This window comes from Bombus huntii, unplaced genomic scaffold (assembly GCF_024542735.1).
Source record: "Bombus huntii isolate Logan2020A unplaced genomic scaffold, iyBomHunt1.1 ctg00000067.1, whole genome shotgun sequence".
Taxonomy (NCBI): Eukaryota; Metazoa; Arthropoda; class Insecta; order Hymenoptera; family Apidae; genus Bombus; species Bombus huntii.
Window position 1 is genome coordinate 708,843 of NW_026099326.1, and position 13,694 is coordinate 722,536.

Sequence of the window (13,694 nt, forward strand, 5' to 3'; positions counted from 1 at the left end):
CTCAGCTTGAATATCTTTGCCATTCGACGGTCGTACGCGCAGTTACGTTAACCGTTTCAACGCCACTCAGCGTGATCATGCTGTACACGTAGTGTGGTGAACTGTGTCGCGATGTTTGGTTACGATTGTCAATTCACAACGCGCTCGGTTCCGAACGTAGCTTGCCGCTAGTCTATCAGAGTTTCCTCTCGTAATTACTTTTCTTTCAAATAATCGTAAACCAAATAAAGAAAAAACTAATGTATAAATTACCTCTTGAATTGGAAAACCAATTACAGAACGTCACACAAACAAAAGGTAAAGCACGAATATTTGGCAACCTTTTGACTCTTTAGTGTAACGTTTCTGATATAGCTGATGAAGTGAAGCGTGAACGCGTTGAACGGTATGTTTCGACAAAAAAAAAAGAGCAGTGCAATCGAGTTGATCGGCACTTCTCGTAAATAAATAAACGAAGCGCTATTGCGCTTCATGGTACAATCCGATACGGATTTTTAAAACATCCCTGATACTGAAACGGCTAATAGCGTTACGAAAACGATCGCGCCAGGAAATTTTTGTTCAACGGATCCGCATTGCGGCTGCCACGATGCTTTTACGTAGCATTGATGCTTCATCGATGAAGCACGATTGAAATTGGATATTCGATTTCTTACTGGGGAGAGAGTTTTCATATCGTGTTTACTGTTTCACTTCGCAAGTGTGCTTTACAGTATACGTTAGAACTTGAAATCGAGCTATTTGAGTTAAAGTAGCTTGTAGCTTGAAATGACGTTTAAAGGATATAAGAATAGAAGGCTAAGAAGGCTAAAATTCAAAAGTGTATATATACATTACTAATATATAATGCCTATAATATATAATATAATAAATAATAATGCCTATATATTGGCTAATTTATCAATTAATTAAATCCGTGTATATCAAGTTTTCTATAATTTAGTACTTTCGTGTAACTACAGAAATTTGATGCAATATAAAACTTGATTAAAACAGCGATTCATTAGGAAACGAGAATAATGATGCAAATATTTTTTGTAGCCATTATATAGGATTTCGATCGCATAATTAATCAGTATCAACTTACCAATCTTTACAAACTGGAAAATATAAAGAAGAACCGACACTATTATGATTGCCGCAATTATGATTGCTTTCACGTACACGTTCATTGTTGGTAAAAAATTTCGATGACAAGCGGAAACAAATCAACAATCCAGAAATATCTGCAACAGAAATCAGAATACACTCGTTTTCGCATGGTTGGATCAATTTCGCGTGGGACTAACCTGATTGAACCTAACGCGGGATAATTGCTCAACTCACGACCTTAACCAGCCCGCTTGATTCTCTGTAAATGCTTGAAATTGACGCTTGGATTCTTTCCAGATTAACTAGCTTTGCCCTCCCCCCCCCCCCCCCCCCCCCCTCCCGTTATCTATTTTCTTAGATCGACTTAAACTGCCGCAACATATTATCTTTCTTCTTTTCTTTTCTTTTCTTTTCTTTTCTTTTCTTTTCTTTTCTTTTCTTTTCTTTTCTTTTCTTTTCTTTTCTTTTCTTTTCTTTTCTTTTCTTTTCTTTTCTTTTCTTTTCTTTTCTTTTCTTTTCTTTTCTTTTCTTTTCTTTTCTTTTCTTTTCTTTTGATCTTTTAAAGCCCTAAATCGCTGGCTATTATATTTTGTACACTCAATTACTCTGTAAGTCATAAGTACATATGTTTTACAACGTTATTTGTCATATTTCAGTTAAACCCCAGAAAAGCCAGAAATATATTTGCAGCGTGTTTTAACGCATCCCTGGCAAAGATCTCAAAAACGAGTTGCGACACAATTTAAAGCGACAAATAGCACCGCGTGTCTCGTTGTGGTAACACACGGTTCGCCAGCTTTTTAAAAGCGCTCTCCGTTTGCTTTTTCCTCTCTTCCCTGTCTCTTCGTTTTTTTCTTCACGAGCAAAACCATTTTCGCGAGGACGAGAGTACGGAAATGACGTACTGGCAATTTTGTTTTGTGATAATACAAGCAGCTCGGTTTCAGTGAATTAAACTTGGCCCCAAGCTTCTACTTATCCCTACCTTCCTTTCCTTTATTTTCCCTTCTATATCGGTTTTGCGGTTTTCCACATTTCCATCACAATAAACCATGTTTTTTCTCGATTTTACATGTTAGCCAATGATTCACGGCAAAAGCGTCGACTGTAAAAATATTTGTAGTTGCAATAGCAACAAGTATGTTTTCTCAAATAGAAAATATTGGGAGCGTACACGCTGGCAAAACAATTCATGAATAGCTCGTCCTCTGCTTGTTATTTGTTTCGATACTGTTAGCAAACAAATTCATGAAACATACTGGTATAGCGTAAAATGAACATAAAAGTTTTGCGTACACTTGAGAGCTGAACTTTGGCTGTTATACGTATATTATATATATACGCACACAGTTATGTATATGTATATATATATAGAAAATTCCTTAGAACTTTGAGCTTAATAACATATTAAAATCATTAACATTAAGGAGGTGAACTTTACTTACTAATTACCAAAGTTTCTTCCGCCAAATAATACATAAAAATTGAAAAAGATAATGTAACTAGTTTTAACTTTTTTTTGTGTTATAATTTGAATCACTCGATTTATCCGACTGAGGATGGTCGATCGCAATCTCAATTTATACATATTCTCATCGCATGAAATAGATCACATGAGGGATTTTCAAAAGTCGATGGAATATTAATGGCGATTAATTATTTACAGGTGTATTCTGTGCGGCTAGAGCAGTCTCCTAATGAATGATTGAGTACCAGGAATGTTAGCGGTAAACAGGATTACGGCTATGAATGATTCTCTAATGTGTATATTAGAGATGAATTTGATAATTTATCCTCATAATATGCAATCCGCTTTTAAGTGGAAATCATAATTAACAATTTCTGTTTGATCAAATATGAAGAGCAGATAAATCGATACGCTTAAATCAATATCAGAATTTCTTAACATTTTTATCAAATATTTTAGCACTTTTCCAATTTAATATAAAATAATATAGAATAACATAACTGTCATTTCTTTATAAAGCGAAAGAAACTTGGGACAACCTAATAGGAATTTACTTTTATTATCCATTATAAAAATGGATTGTTAATCCTCTAGGAGATACGAACAATATAATTGCAATTAATAAGGAATAAGCTAGCATAACTTAAACCAGCTTTTGCAGAAAGCTATTAGCTGAAGATGTTTATTAAACAATGACAACATGAATTTTCTTAAGTACCCCATTTGCTACTTAATCTACTTCGTAAGTACTGTGTGTCCTAGCCTTCAAAGGATGCAATTTTAACCAGAATGTTTCACATTACCTACAATTACCGTATTGTTTCCTTGTAATATAATTTATATTTACATTATCTACGTTACGTTACATTCTACGCGTTAATGTAATGTGATTTTTATTTCTAATCGAAGTTATTTAAAATTTGTAGTATCTGAATAAAAAATTAACAGCCTGCAAAAACTTCACAGAAGCATTAGTATCTTCGAAACTATTGAATTCAAATGGCTAATATTCTTTAACAATATGCACTCGACGACGTTTATCGAGAGAAGTATGTGACGTAATAGTTAAACTTTCAATTCATATACATATATCGTTTATGAAAAAGTAGTCATTCTGCTTTTGTGATCTGTGACACACTATAAATTCTCATAAGCTAACTAACGCGTAATCTTCTGTAACGTATTAATATAATATAGGTATGTATATCTCGACTTTGAGCAACCAATTGGTGATAAATAAGCTTTAGTACATACACGTACTTTCTTACACGTAACAAGAGACCAGTTAACATCTCTGCTCTTAAAAGAAAAACGAAAGAAACTGTGAAAAGCTGCAGAGTTCAGGTCGAATAACACCAGCTCAGATAAATGACCCTCTAACTTACCTTTGTCCTCATCGACGTCAGTGATTTTAAAGCTAGTTATAAAGTGCACTTCTCAGCCAGCGTCCACGGCAGTCAATATTATTTAACGGGTCTTAACGCGATGTAAAAAGGGAAAAAGGAGGAAAGAAGGAACAGGGAAGCAAAGAGAAGAAACGAATTTTTCATTTTCTCGAAACTGGATCAAGTTTCAGGCTGCTCGCCAAAGAGTCTGTAGCTAACGAGACAAGATTAGACAAACCGCGCTTTAAAATTTCCACAGAACTATAATAATCCTCGAAATCAATACGATTCGTCGATCCATCGCCTGATTAAAAAATGAGATAGGATGAAGCTCACTAGTCGGCCTTTGAACTTTCAATAGTGCTTACGGCTCGTATACTCTAGTTTGAATGCTACAATGTAAGCCAAGTCAGCTGTAACTAGCGTTCGCGTGATTGTCGCTATCTATTATTCACGCGTTACACGTTCACCAGACAAACGCGTCTACCGGTTGACATTGTTTTCTGTCCTGAGTTTCAAAGCAATTATGTTGCTTCGTGTAATCAAATCTCGCCAAACTAACGATAAGTTCTTGTTTGATCTTACACAGTTACTAAAACTATACAAGTTAAACCAATCTAGCCTAAACAAGTAATGTCGTTATATATTCTTTTTTAAATCTATATATTGTTTAATAAATCGTGGTTAGGATATAGTAGCTGACAAAAATATTCGGACAAATATATTTGTAGAAACATTTTAGGAGTGTATTATGCATAGTGGCACCATTTAATACTGTACTGTGACTATCATGGTCGTGTTGGTATTATTCGAAACTAATCTGAAAATCTGTATGGAATTTGTAAGATATTTAGTACGAGTACTGTGCATTACTGATATGTACACAACCGAGACGAGATAACGAAGGTATTGCTCTCCATCGTTCATCGCTACGCGTTGCCAATAGCAACGTATAATGCATATATATCTCGCAAAGACCATAAAAGTACCCAATGGAACCACGTTTAATATTTGATAATAATGTCCCATTACAGTTTCGTCATTTTCAATTAATTAAACACGATCCTCTCTTTAAAAATTAGAAGATAAAATACGTAATACAAATCTACTCGAAATCTTTTAAACCTTACGGACGACTACTTATGGTCTTTAAAAGCAGCAGGGATTAGCAGAATATTAACTGCGGATTTTTCTTGGACCGCAGCATGCAATATGGAATATGGTTATTAAAATGTACACTGAAAATTTCATATCCATAAGATACTCGTGCTTGTAGAACCTTGAAAATGAATTCTTAACCCAAATAGTCGACCGCGATACTCGGGAAATTTTGTGAAGCTGACGTCAATACCAATATGTACCGTCGTTGTGCTATTATTTCGTGATAAGCCGTATTGATTGCACTTCCATTTCACGGAATTAATTTTTCCACACAAAAAGTGATAACGATAATCGAAAAAAGAAAAATATACTACCACTTTTCGTATCAGCATACACAAGCGCACTCGATTTTACACGAGTATACAATTTGCAAATTCGACGGAACGATCGGATTTAATTATTTTTTCGATATTTCAGGCATCAAGTTCTATTTACACATCGAACGTTGAAATACGGCGAAATACAAAATGTACAAACCACTCTGGACATTAATTAACTTTAAACGTTATTGATTAATTAAAGAAACCAACCATTGTGTTGATTTTTACATTTTGAAAAATTGTTATCCACTTTTGCTTTGTTTAAAAATTGAAAAAAAAATACGTTTATTGTAAGTCACGAGTATCTCTTTTATTTATTTAAACTTTAGATCAAATATTACAATTTATAAATATATCATTTATTTAGATATACTTGTAATATCTGTTTTATAAGTTTCTACAACCATTTATCTATTTATCTATTTTATTTGCACATAATCTTTAAAGACTGATTTTGTAAAGAATAAAAAATTGTGATTCTATTTAAAAACGATCGTGTCAGACTCAAGTGATAAGCGATATATATTTCAGCGATATATATATTCAGATTTCACCATCACATAAACGGTGCATAAACGGTGCTATTGGAAACGTTTCACAATGGACGTCTTACAAGCGCCTGCGATGTCCGTCATATGTAAAGCTATACCACTGAATCACGGCCGACATTTAGTGATTAAGGTCGATCACTTAGAGCTGTTAATCCGACATAATGGCGAGCAATACATCGAAGACATTATTGGAAACACAGTTACAGTTCAATTTCATTGAGCTTATTTGCAAATAAATGTGTACAATATATTTTAGAGGTTTTAAATATTATTGCTGACTAAACTTCGCGTCTGCGCATCATCTTTCTTTAACTTTTTTTGCATTTTCTTATCGACGCATGAAGACGAAATGCGTAAATTTTATTATTTATTTAAACATTACTATATTGTGCTCAAAGTAGCGGAATATCGTTTTATTATCAATATATGAAGAACTAAAAGAATTAAAAAAGAATTAAAAAAATATGTAGTTCAATCAATACTTCGTGTATTTTTCTATCTCCACAAGACAATATCCGGACGCTTACAGTTACGCTTACAGTATCAACAAAGATTTGTCCAGCCATACGGAATAAGTCGTACTCGGTAAAAGTTTAAAAGTATTAACCGCACGAACTCCAGAAACACTTTTCAAGTAACTTTCGAACCAATAAATCCCCGAACTAAGAACTGTCATATTTCGTCTCTATTTATCGAATATTGTTAGAAAATGCAACAAAAAAAAAAAAAAAAAGAAGTTAAATAGAAAAAGTACTTGGAAACTTAAAAGAAAAAATCTCGAAAAATCTCTTAATACTTTTTACTGTCGTCTTGAGACGCACCATATGTTAAGCTTCTTCGTAGTTACAACTTTTACCGCAGATGTAACGAACTGACAAATGCTTCGAATGGCGCGCGCGCGTCGACGCCTACACTTAAATTTTAAATAAATGTTTTTAAATAAATGTTTAAAATAATACATTAAATGTATCAACTTTGTTGCGCAGTTTCATTTAATTTCTTACGATATGGAGGGTTTAATTACGTTTAAGATATCTATTTGAATCTTTTAAATTCGAAGTTTTTTAAAAAATTACCCTAAACTTTATAAAATTAAATCGTCTTTCCACTTTGTTGTATCATAAAACAGTTACTTAAATTCAAACCTTACCGTCGTCTTAAAATATTCTATATTTTCCTCGTCTTAAAAAATCTCCCTACAGAAAGAATAAAGAAGAATAAATTCCCATACGTTAAATTTCGCGTGATTGATGGAATACATAACGATAACGAGAACTAACTAGCGACAACAAGCAACCATTAGCAAGGACAACTGGCGACTATAACTGTCGTCTCTATGATGTATGGCGACTAAGGAGAACAGCCAGCAACTACGGATTACATGTAACAACCAACTGCCCCACTTCTAAAAGGCAACTAACTTGCAAACCCTTTGATGGTTTCTGTAGCGTGATATACCCCTTGAACGTGGTTAAAGAATGTGGTCGCCGCTGGACGGCCGTTTGACAGCAGAGCGATCTCGCCAATTCAAAGCTTGACATTACAAACTACCGAGAATCATTAGGCTCGTTATCGAGCATCTAGCTTTCAGAAGGTGCTTTATCATATGATACGACTTCACGATATTCTTATAGCAAGAAGAATAGCCAACCTCTAACAAAACAAATTTTTACTAAGTGCTGCATGTGAGCTGCAGGCCGGCCTACTAGGGAAATTTGACGAATGAATAAACTAAAATATATACGAATATATTCGTTATATCATAAAATGCCCGCATTGTGTTCTCTAACACCATAGAGGAAACTAAATTTATATATTAAAAAATTGGAATACCTGTTATAAGAGAGTTAATTAAATTCTAACCTATCGATGACTCCATAAAAACCTTTATTTCCTAAAAATGTATATCTTTCAAATTCTCCTTAGAAAGTATCATAGAGAAAATATGAAACCTGAAAAGTACATCACGCTGATGCCTCGATCAACCCTCGTGCTTCGCAGTCCATGTGTCCGAGCGATGAATTCCCTCCAAACAAGGAAAAACCAAAGGGTGGTCTTCTTCGAAGGACGTGAGAGGGTAAGGGAAGCAACGGGAACGATGATCACGCGATATACTGGCGGCGTACGTATAGAACGGCTGTTGCGAGAGAGTTCGCAAGAAACAAGAAGAAAAAAGGAATCGTAGGCCGACGCGACTATACGCTGTCGACGGACAAACAGCGACTGAGCCTAACTGAAACGAACTCTGTCGCAGTATGAGCACGGGCTACGTTCGCGGGTCGATCGAACACGTTCTGCGTCTCTCCTCGGCACCGGCGTCAAAACCACCCCCGACGAGCGCAACGCACTGGTGCACCTGCAATATTAACCACTGGTCTTTCCTTTTTCGCGCGATATTATATCAGCACCTATGATACCATTTCAAAGACCGCAATCAAAACATTAAATACCGCATTAAAGCCATACAATAATTCGCAATATTCATTCGTAAACGTTATTGTATATGTGCTTAATTAATCGTTATTATGTTTCGAATGATTTACTACCTCGTATTCCATAAGCAGATATATGGTTCATTTTCACCTCAAGTACGATATAATTTGTAACAAATATTTATAATTCACAATGTAAAATATTTATAATTCATTGGAAATATTTTTCTATCACGGTATAGTGGTCAAATTTCACAAGTGGTTAAATCACAAACATGTGGTAGTCAGAAGCTATACTCACGACATGACAAATCATGAAGATGTCAAGAAAAATGGCGTCCGTCCATATATATTCAAACGCAACGAACAAGTTCGAACTTTTCGAGAAGAAACGATTTGTTCGATAACATCTGTCGCGAGCTTCTCTTCCTTTAACGATAACAATTGACAACTAAAGCTCGAGAGGCTCGTAAGGATGAACAGCGACGAGTATCTAGAAGCTATGTACTCACCTGGACAAGGAGACTCCAACACCAAGGACGTTGGAAGTTTCGAGAAGCGAAGATGGAAACTGAAGTAGCACGTCAAGTCAACTCCGGCGAAAACTGCTAAAGAAAGAAAAATCCAACTAATTTGTTTCCAACAATAAAATGAAATTAATTTGTTTCACAAATTATTAACTGGATATTATTCAAAAATTATTCAAAATTCGCTTGATTGATTCACGGCCCGGGACATTTGGGTCATACCATTTTGGTAATGGACGAAAATGGCAGAAGGAAGAACGACCGTTTTTTTCATATTTCTCTTTCCCCGGGAAACGATGGAATGCCCGAGCACCTTGTTTCATTTCTTCTCGACATCAATTTCAATCTTTTTAAACGAAATATAATCTGAACGATGAAAAGTTCATTCAAATAATGCTCCGCACCAGACACTCACGAAAATTAAGAAGAAACACGGAAAATTCGCGAATAAAACGGATTTCTTTGTTCCAGTGAGATAATAAACCTCGTTCACGTATTGGTTTTTAAAATCAATATATCCACCAATGTGCACTCGTTTAACAAGGGTGATGGAACGTGCCAAAAATCTCTCAAGGGGGTCTTGGCAACGGAAGAGTCGAAAACGTCACAATTATGAATGAAAAATTCGAATAGTTGCTGATTTTACAGTCGAAACCGATAAAGAACTCCAGATATTCCCCCAATTAATTTACAATAAATTCGCGAAAATGATCGATTGCTGACGTCATTGTATTCTAGAAAGATTGTAAAACGATAAGAATTTATTGAAAAAACTTATATTCGATGATAACACTTCTAATAAGAGTACTAAGAGGAGCGATTCTGTACTCACCTTCCTGTCTCGAAGTACCGAACGCAATTAACCGTCCGCCCAGGATGGAACCGTTCGGAACTTTTGTAAGTCACTGCACGGCCGCTGCTTATGGTGGAAATGTAATAGATATAAGTACAGAGCGCGTGAGCGAACTAAAAACGCGATAGAGAAGTAGAGAGAGGATGTTCCGTCCTTGTCTATTGACGCGCACTTGTACAGGAAATATGTAACAGCGGTATACGAGCAGCGTCAGTGTCCACTAGTGTGCATGCCTGATTAAACAAGGACAGGAAGTATCTATACATGGTGTTCTCTTTCTATTTCCATGTTGCATCCATCTTACTATACAGTACACACACTCAGCTATTCTATCATTATATTTGTGCGTTGCTTATGTGTGAACCAAACATTTCCATGGCAACAAATCGTTTGTCTCTTGTTTGATGCTCGGTTTTCAACGGAGTTGAAAGAATTTTTTAAGAGAAACGTAATGGACGGGTTGTTTTTAAAGTAATAAACGGAAATTCTCGTATCCATTGAGAAACGATAGGCGATTTGAAAGTGTCACTATGAACGGTGATTTATCGATGCAAGGTAGTATGAATAAGATATTTTATAATCTGCGAAAAAAGGTAAGGAATATTCTAGATTTTAGATTTTAGAATTTCCACGTCACAGACGAGTGTGTTTTGTTATTTGATTTGTAATATTGCTGCAGTTCTCTTAATAGCTGTTCGTTTCATGCGATACTCGCACATAGTATCTATGACTTTTGCTTCTAACAATTTTTATAATTAGGCTGTATCAAATATTTTTAACGTTCGTGTTTCATGAAAAATCATGTGTAACTCGTTGAATTCGCAAATGTAACAAAAAATTACATGAAAAACCTTATATTATTGTAATGAAAAAATAATTATATTAGGAGGAGAGTCGTATTTCGGAACGTCATCGGAACATATTATACCTTGTATGTGATTATTTGGAACACAATGGGTGAGTATATTATAATTAAAATATATTCCTAGTTCCAATTCTTTTGAATAGTGTCAGTGACCAATCGAAATAGAAATCAGTGGACATCATGGAAAGAGAAGGCGAAACCAAATTTGAAAATTCGACATCGGTAATTCAGTAGTTAAGAATAACTCAATCGATAATGTAGATTAACTAGTTATAAACAAATATATGAAATATAAATTCAAATTATTCTTATCCATCTAAAAATTGGAAATTAAAGAGCAGAAGACAAGAAATTATCTTCGAGGATTTATATAGTAAATACATTCTTTTGCCTGTCTTACCTAGAGATAAAACAGTTGTTTGATGGTTATCTTATAGTGTTCAGTCATTGCGAAAAATATTTTTAATCAGTTAAAAACTATAATTAATTAAAAACTACATTTTTTTAGATATATAGACGTTAGCGATGTATTATTCCGGGAAGCTCGTCTATCTCCCGAACATCGGGTTTGCGACAACATCGATTTGGAAATTATCGTTGCAGAGTATGAAAATTATTACAAGATGAAATTTCAAAAATATCCCATATTGTGTAAGAAAATAACTGGAAGGGAAATGACGAGGGAAGTGACAAATGCAAGCAAAACGTAAGAATTTAAATTATTTAACGATATTAAACTTAAACGGTATTCAACGTGTATCCTATTCAACGGTATCGTATTCAACGTATCAAATTCAACGTATCGTATTACAATATGATCCAGTGTTTGTAGAAGTATTGAGACAAAAGCCAAATCTTTTAGTAAACAAGCGAGAAGTGAGCCTGTGAAAGAGACGAATCTACAGCAGAAGATAACTGATGACAATACGAATCATATTAATCTCGCAATGACAGTGACGTCAATATTCCCCAATGGAACAATCCATGCAATCGAAGATATTGAAATGCATTGAAAAGCTTTATTCAGATAATACGGAATTACGAAAGATTGCTGAGGACGTCTCATGCGTAAGTTATTTTCGATTAATATACGTATCGTAAAGCTTTTAAACGATAAAATTCCCGTCGATAAATCGTCCAACGTATATCGACGATGACGTGATTTCGGTAACGCTTCAAATATCAAATTACGTAACGCTTACTTAATATAGAGAAGACGCCATTTTATCTTTGTATATCTTTGTATCGTCACAGGAGATCGTAGTAAACAAATTAAATGTACATTGGGATGACGTTATAGGCCTAGAAGAATGTAAAACCGCTGTTAAGGAGGCCGTTGTGTATCCCCTTAAGTATCCTATCTCTTTTGATGGCCCGTTTTCCCCATGGAAAGGTATTTTGCTGTACGGCCCACCTGGTACAGGTAAGATACTCGTATTCTTTTCATTTCTGTACGTGTTTACAAGAAATATACAAAACAGGGAAAACGAAGTTAGCGAAGGCAGTCGCGACAGAATGCCATTGCACCTTTTTTAACATAACTGCCAGCTGATTGGTCAGCAAATGGAGAGGCGATTCCGAGAAGTATATACGTGTAAGTTGCTTTGTCTATGTAAGTTTCTTTGTTCCTTTGTCTATGAAGGAGAGATTCTAGGTATAAAATTTTTATTTTTCGTCATTTATATATAAATAGAATAGTTGTTTGGAAAACGAAATGATATCATATTCGCGATGAGGCAATGAATTTAAGGAATTTCGAATATAATATTTAATGAATAATACATTTGTTAAACTGAACAGGTTTTATTTGAACTTGCCTATAGTCATTCGCCTACAATTATTTTTATCGACGAGATTGACTGGATCGCCACAAATAAAGGAGACTGTATATTACCTGCAAAGAGATTCAGATCAGAACTTCTTTCTAGATTGGATGGATTAGTGTCTAATGAGAATTCTAATGTAGTTCTTCTGGCTACAACTAATTCCCCTTGGTACGTATATCACGTTATTTCAATGTTTTCTAAGTAGAAAATATCGTAATATTTCTCCAAATTCCAAATATGTTATTGTGTTGTTTGAAGTATTCCTTCATTATTATTAGTATAATAGAACGATAATATTTATTGTAAATATGTTATTAGGGGCATTGATGCAGCTTTACTCAGGCGTCTCGAAAAGCAAATATACGTATCATTACCCAATGAAGTTGCTCGACTTGGTATATTCAAATTATACCTTAGCAACCACTTATTAGAAAATACAGATATTGTAAACCACATAGTAAAATGTACTGAAAGATATTCTTGTGCAGATATAAAATTGCTTTGTAAGCAAGCGTGGCTACTAGAAATAAGCCCGATATGGAGGAGACTTGAAAAGAAAGAAACACCTGTTACCACTTTGAAATATGAATTAAAAAGTTATGAAATATTAGCAAAATTGTTAAAAAAAATGTCACCTACAGTTATGCAAATAGATAAATATGATACGCGGAACAAATAAATACGCAATCGTAATGACAGATATTGAAAAATATAAATAAATGGATTATCGTTCGAGAAATCATTCGCATGTGTGTGCATGTGTGTATGCGCGCATGTGTGTGCGCGCATGTGTGTCGTGTGTGTCATGTGTGTGTGCGTGTGTGTGCGCGCACACGCTATAGGCTAAGTTTAAAATGTTCGGTTGTATTATATCCTTGTATTATATATGTCGGAGATGAAAGGAAAACCGGAGCCTTCCCTTTGCAATTTTGAGGAAGCCTTCTAATGCTTTAGCCTAGATTTTATCATAACTGTAATTAAGCAATTGTCATTTGTAATTGTTTGATATTTGTGAAAGCGAAAGTGAGTTCGAGGTGACAACTGGTCGCCGAACGTAGCCACGGTCACGGGATAAACGTTTTGCCTGACGAAGGTGTGGATCGGTTGTATTGTTCTCCCTAGAAATCGCATAGAATTGTACTTTAGAGATGTCGATATAATGGGACACACGTTGTATTAGGAATCAATCTCCAGACAGAAACTGCCTAGTAACG

At 34.9% G+C, this 13,694-nt stretch overlaps 1 protein-coding gene across 3 annotated transcripts; it reads left to right on the forward strand.

The window, feature by feature from the left end:
• Positions 1 to 11,627: 11,627 nt before the first annotated feature.
• Positions 11,628 to 12,545, forward strand: LOC126876221 (katanin p60 ATPase-containing subunit A-like 2). Of its 3 annotated transcripts, none has more exons than XR_007694010.1 (4): positions 11,628 to 11,722; positions 11,909 to 12,077; positions 12,136 to 12,266; positions 12,455 to 12,545. XR_007694010.1 is itself a non-coding variant. In XM_050639095.1 (3 exons), exons 1-3 carry the CDS (start codon positions 11,639 to 11,641, stop codon positions 12,463 to 12,465), a joined length of 264 nt encoding a protein of 87 aa, XP_050495052.1. In that variant the 5' UTR covers positions 11,628 to 11,638; the 3' UTR covers positions 12,466 to 12,545. The 3 variants fall into 3 exon arrangements, 1 of the variants encoding a protein (XP_050495052.1); XR_007694009.1 differs by having other exon boundaries at positions 12,136 to 12,248; XM_050639095.1 differs by lacking the exon at positions 12,136 to 12,266.
• The last annotated feature ends 1,149 nt before the right edge of the window (positions 12,546 to 13,694 follow it).

Bases quoted from the DNA above. Each gene is read 5' to 3' on its own strand.
- LOC126876221 (XM_050639095.1), top strand. From the start codon at position 11,639: ATGCAATCGAAGATATTGAAATGCATTGAAAAGCTTTATTCAGATAAT. The intron at 11,723-11,908 runs GTAAGTTATTTT...GTATCGTCACAG, and splicing joins TTGCTGAGGACGTCTCATGC to GAGATCGTAGTAAACAAATT.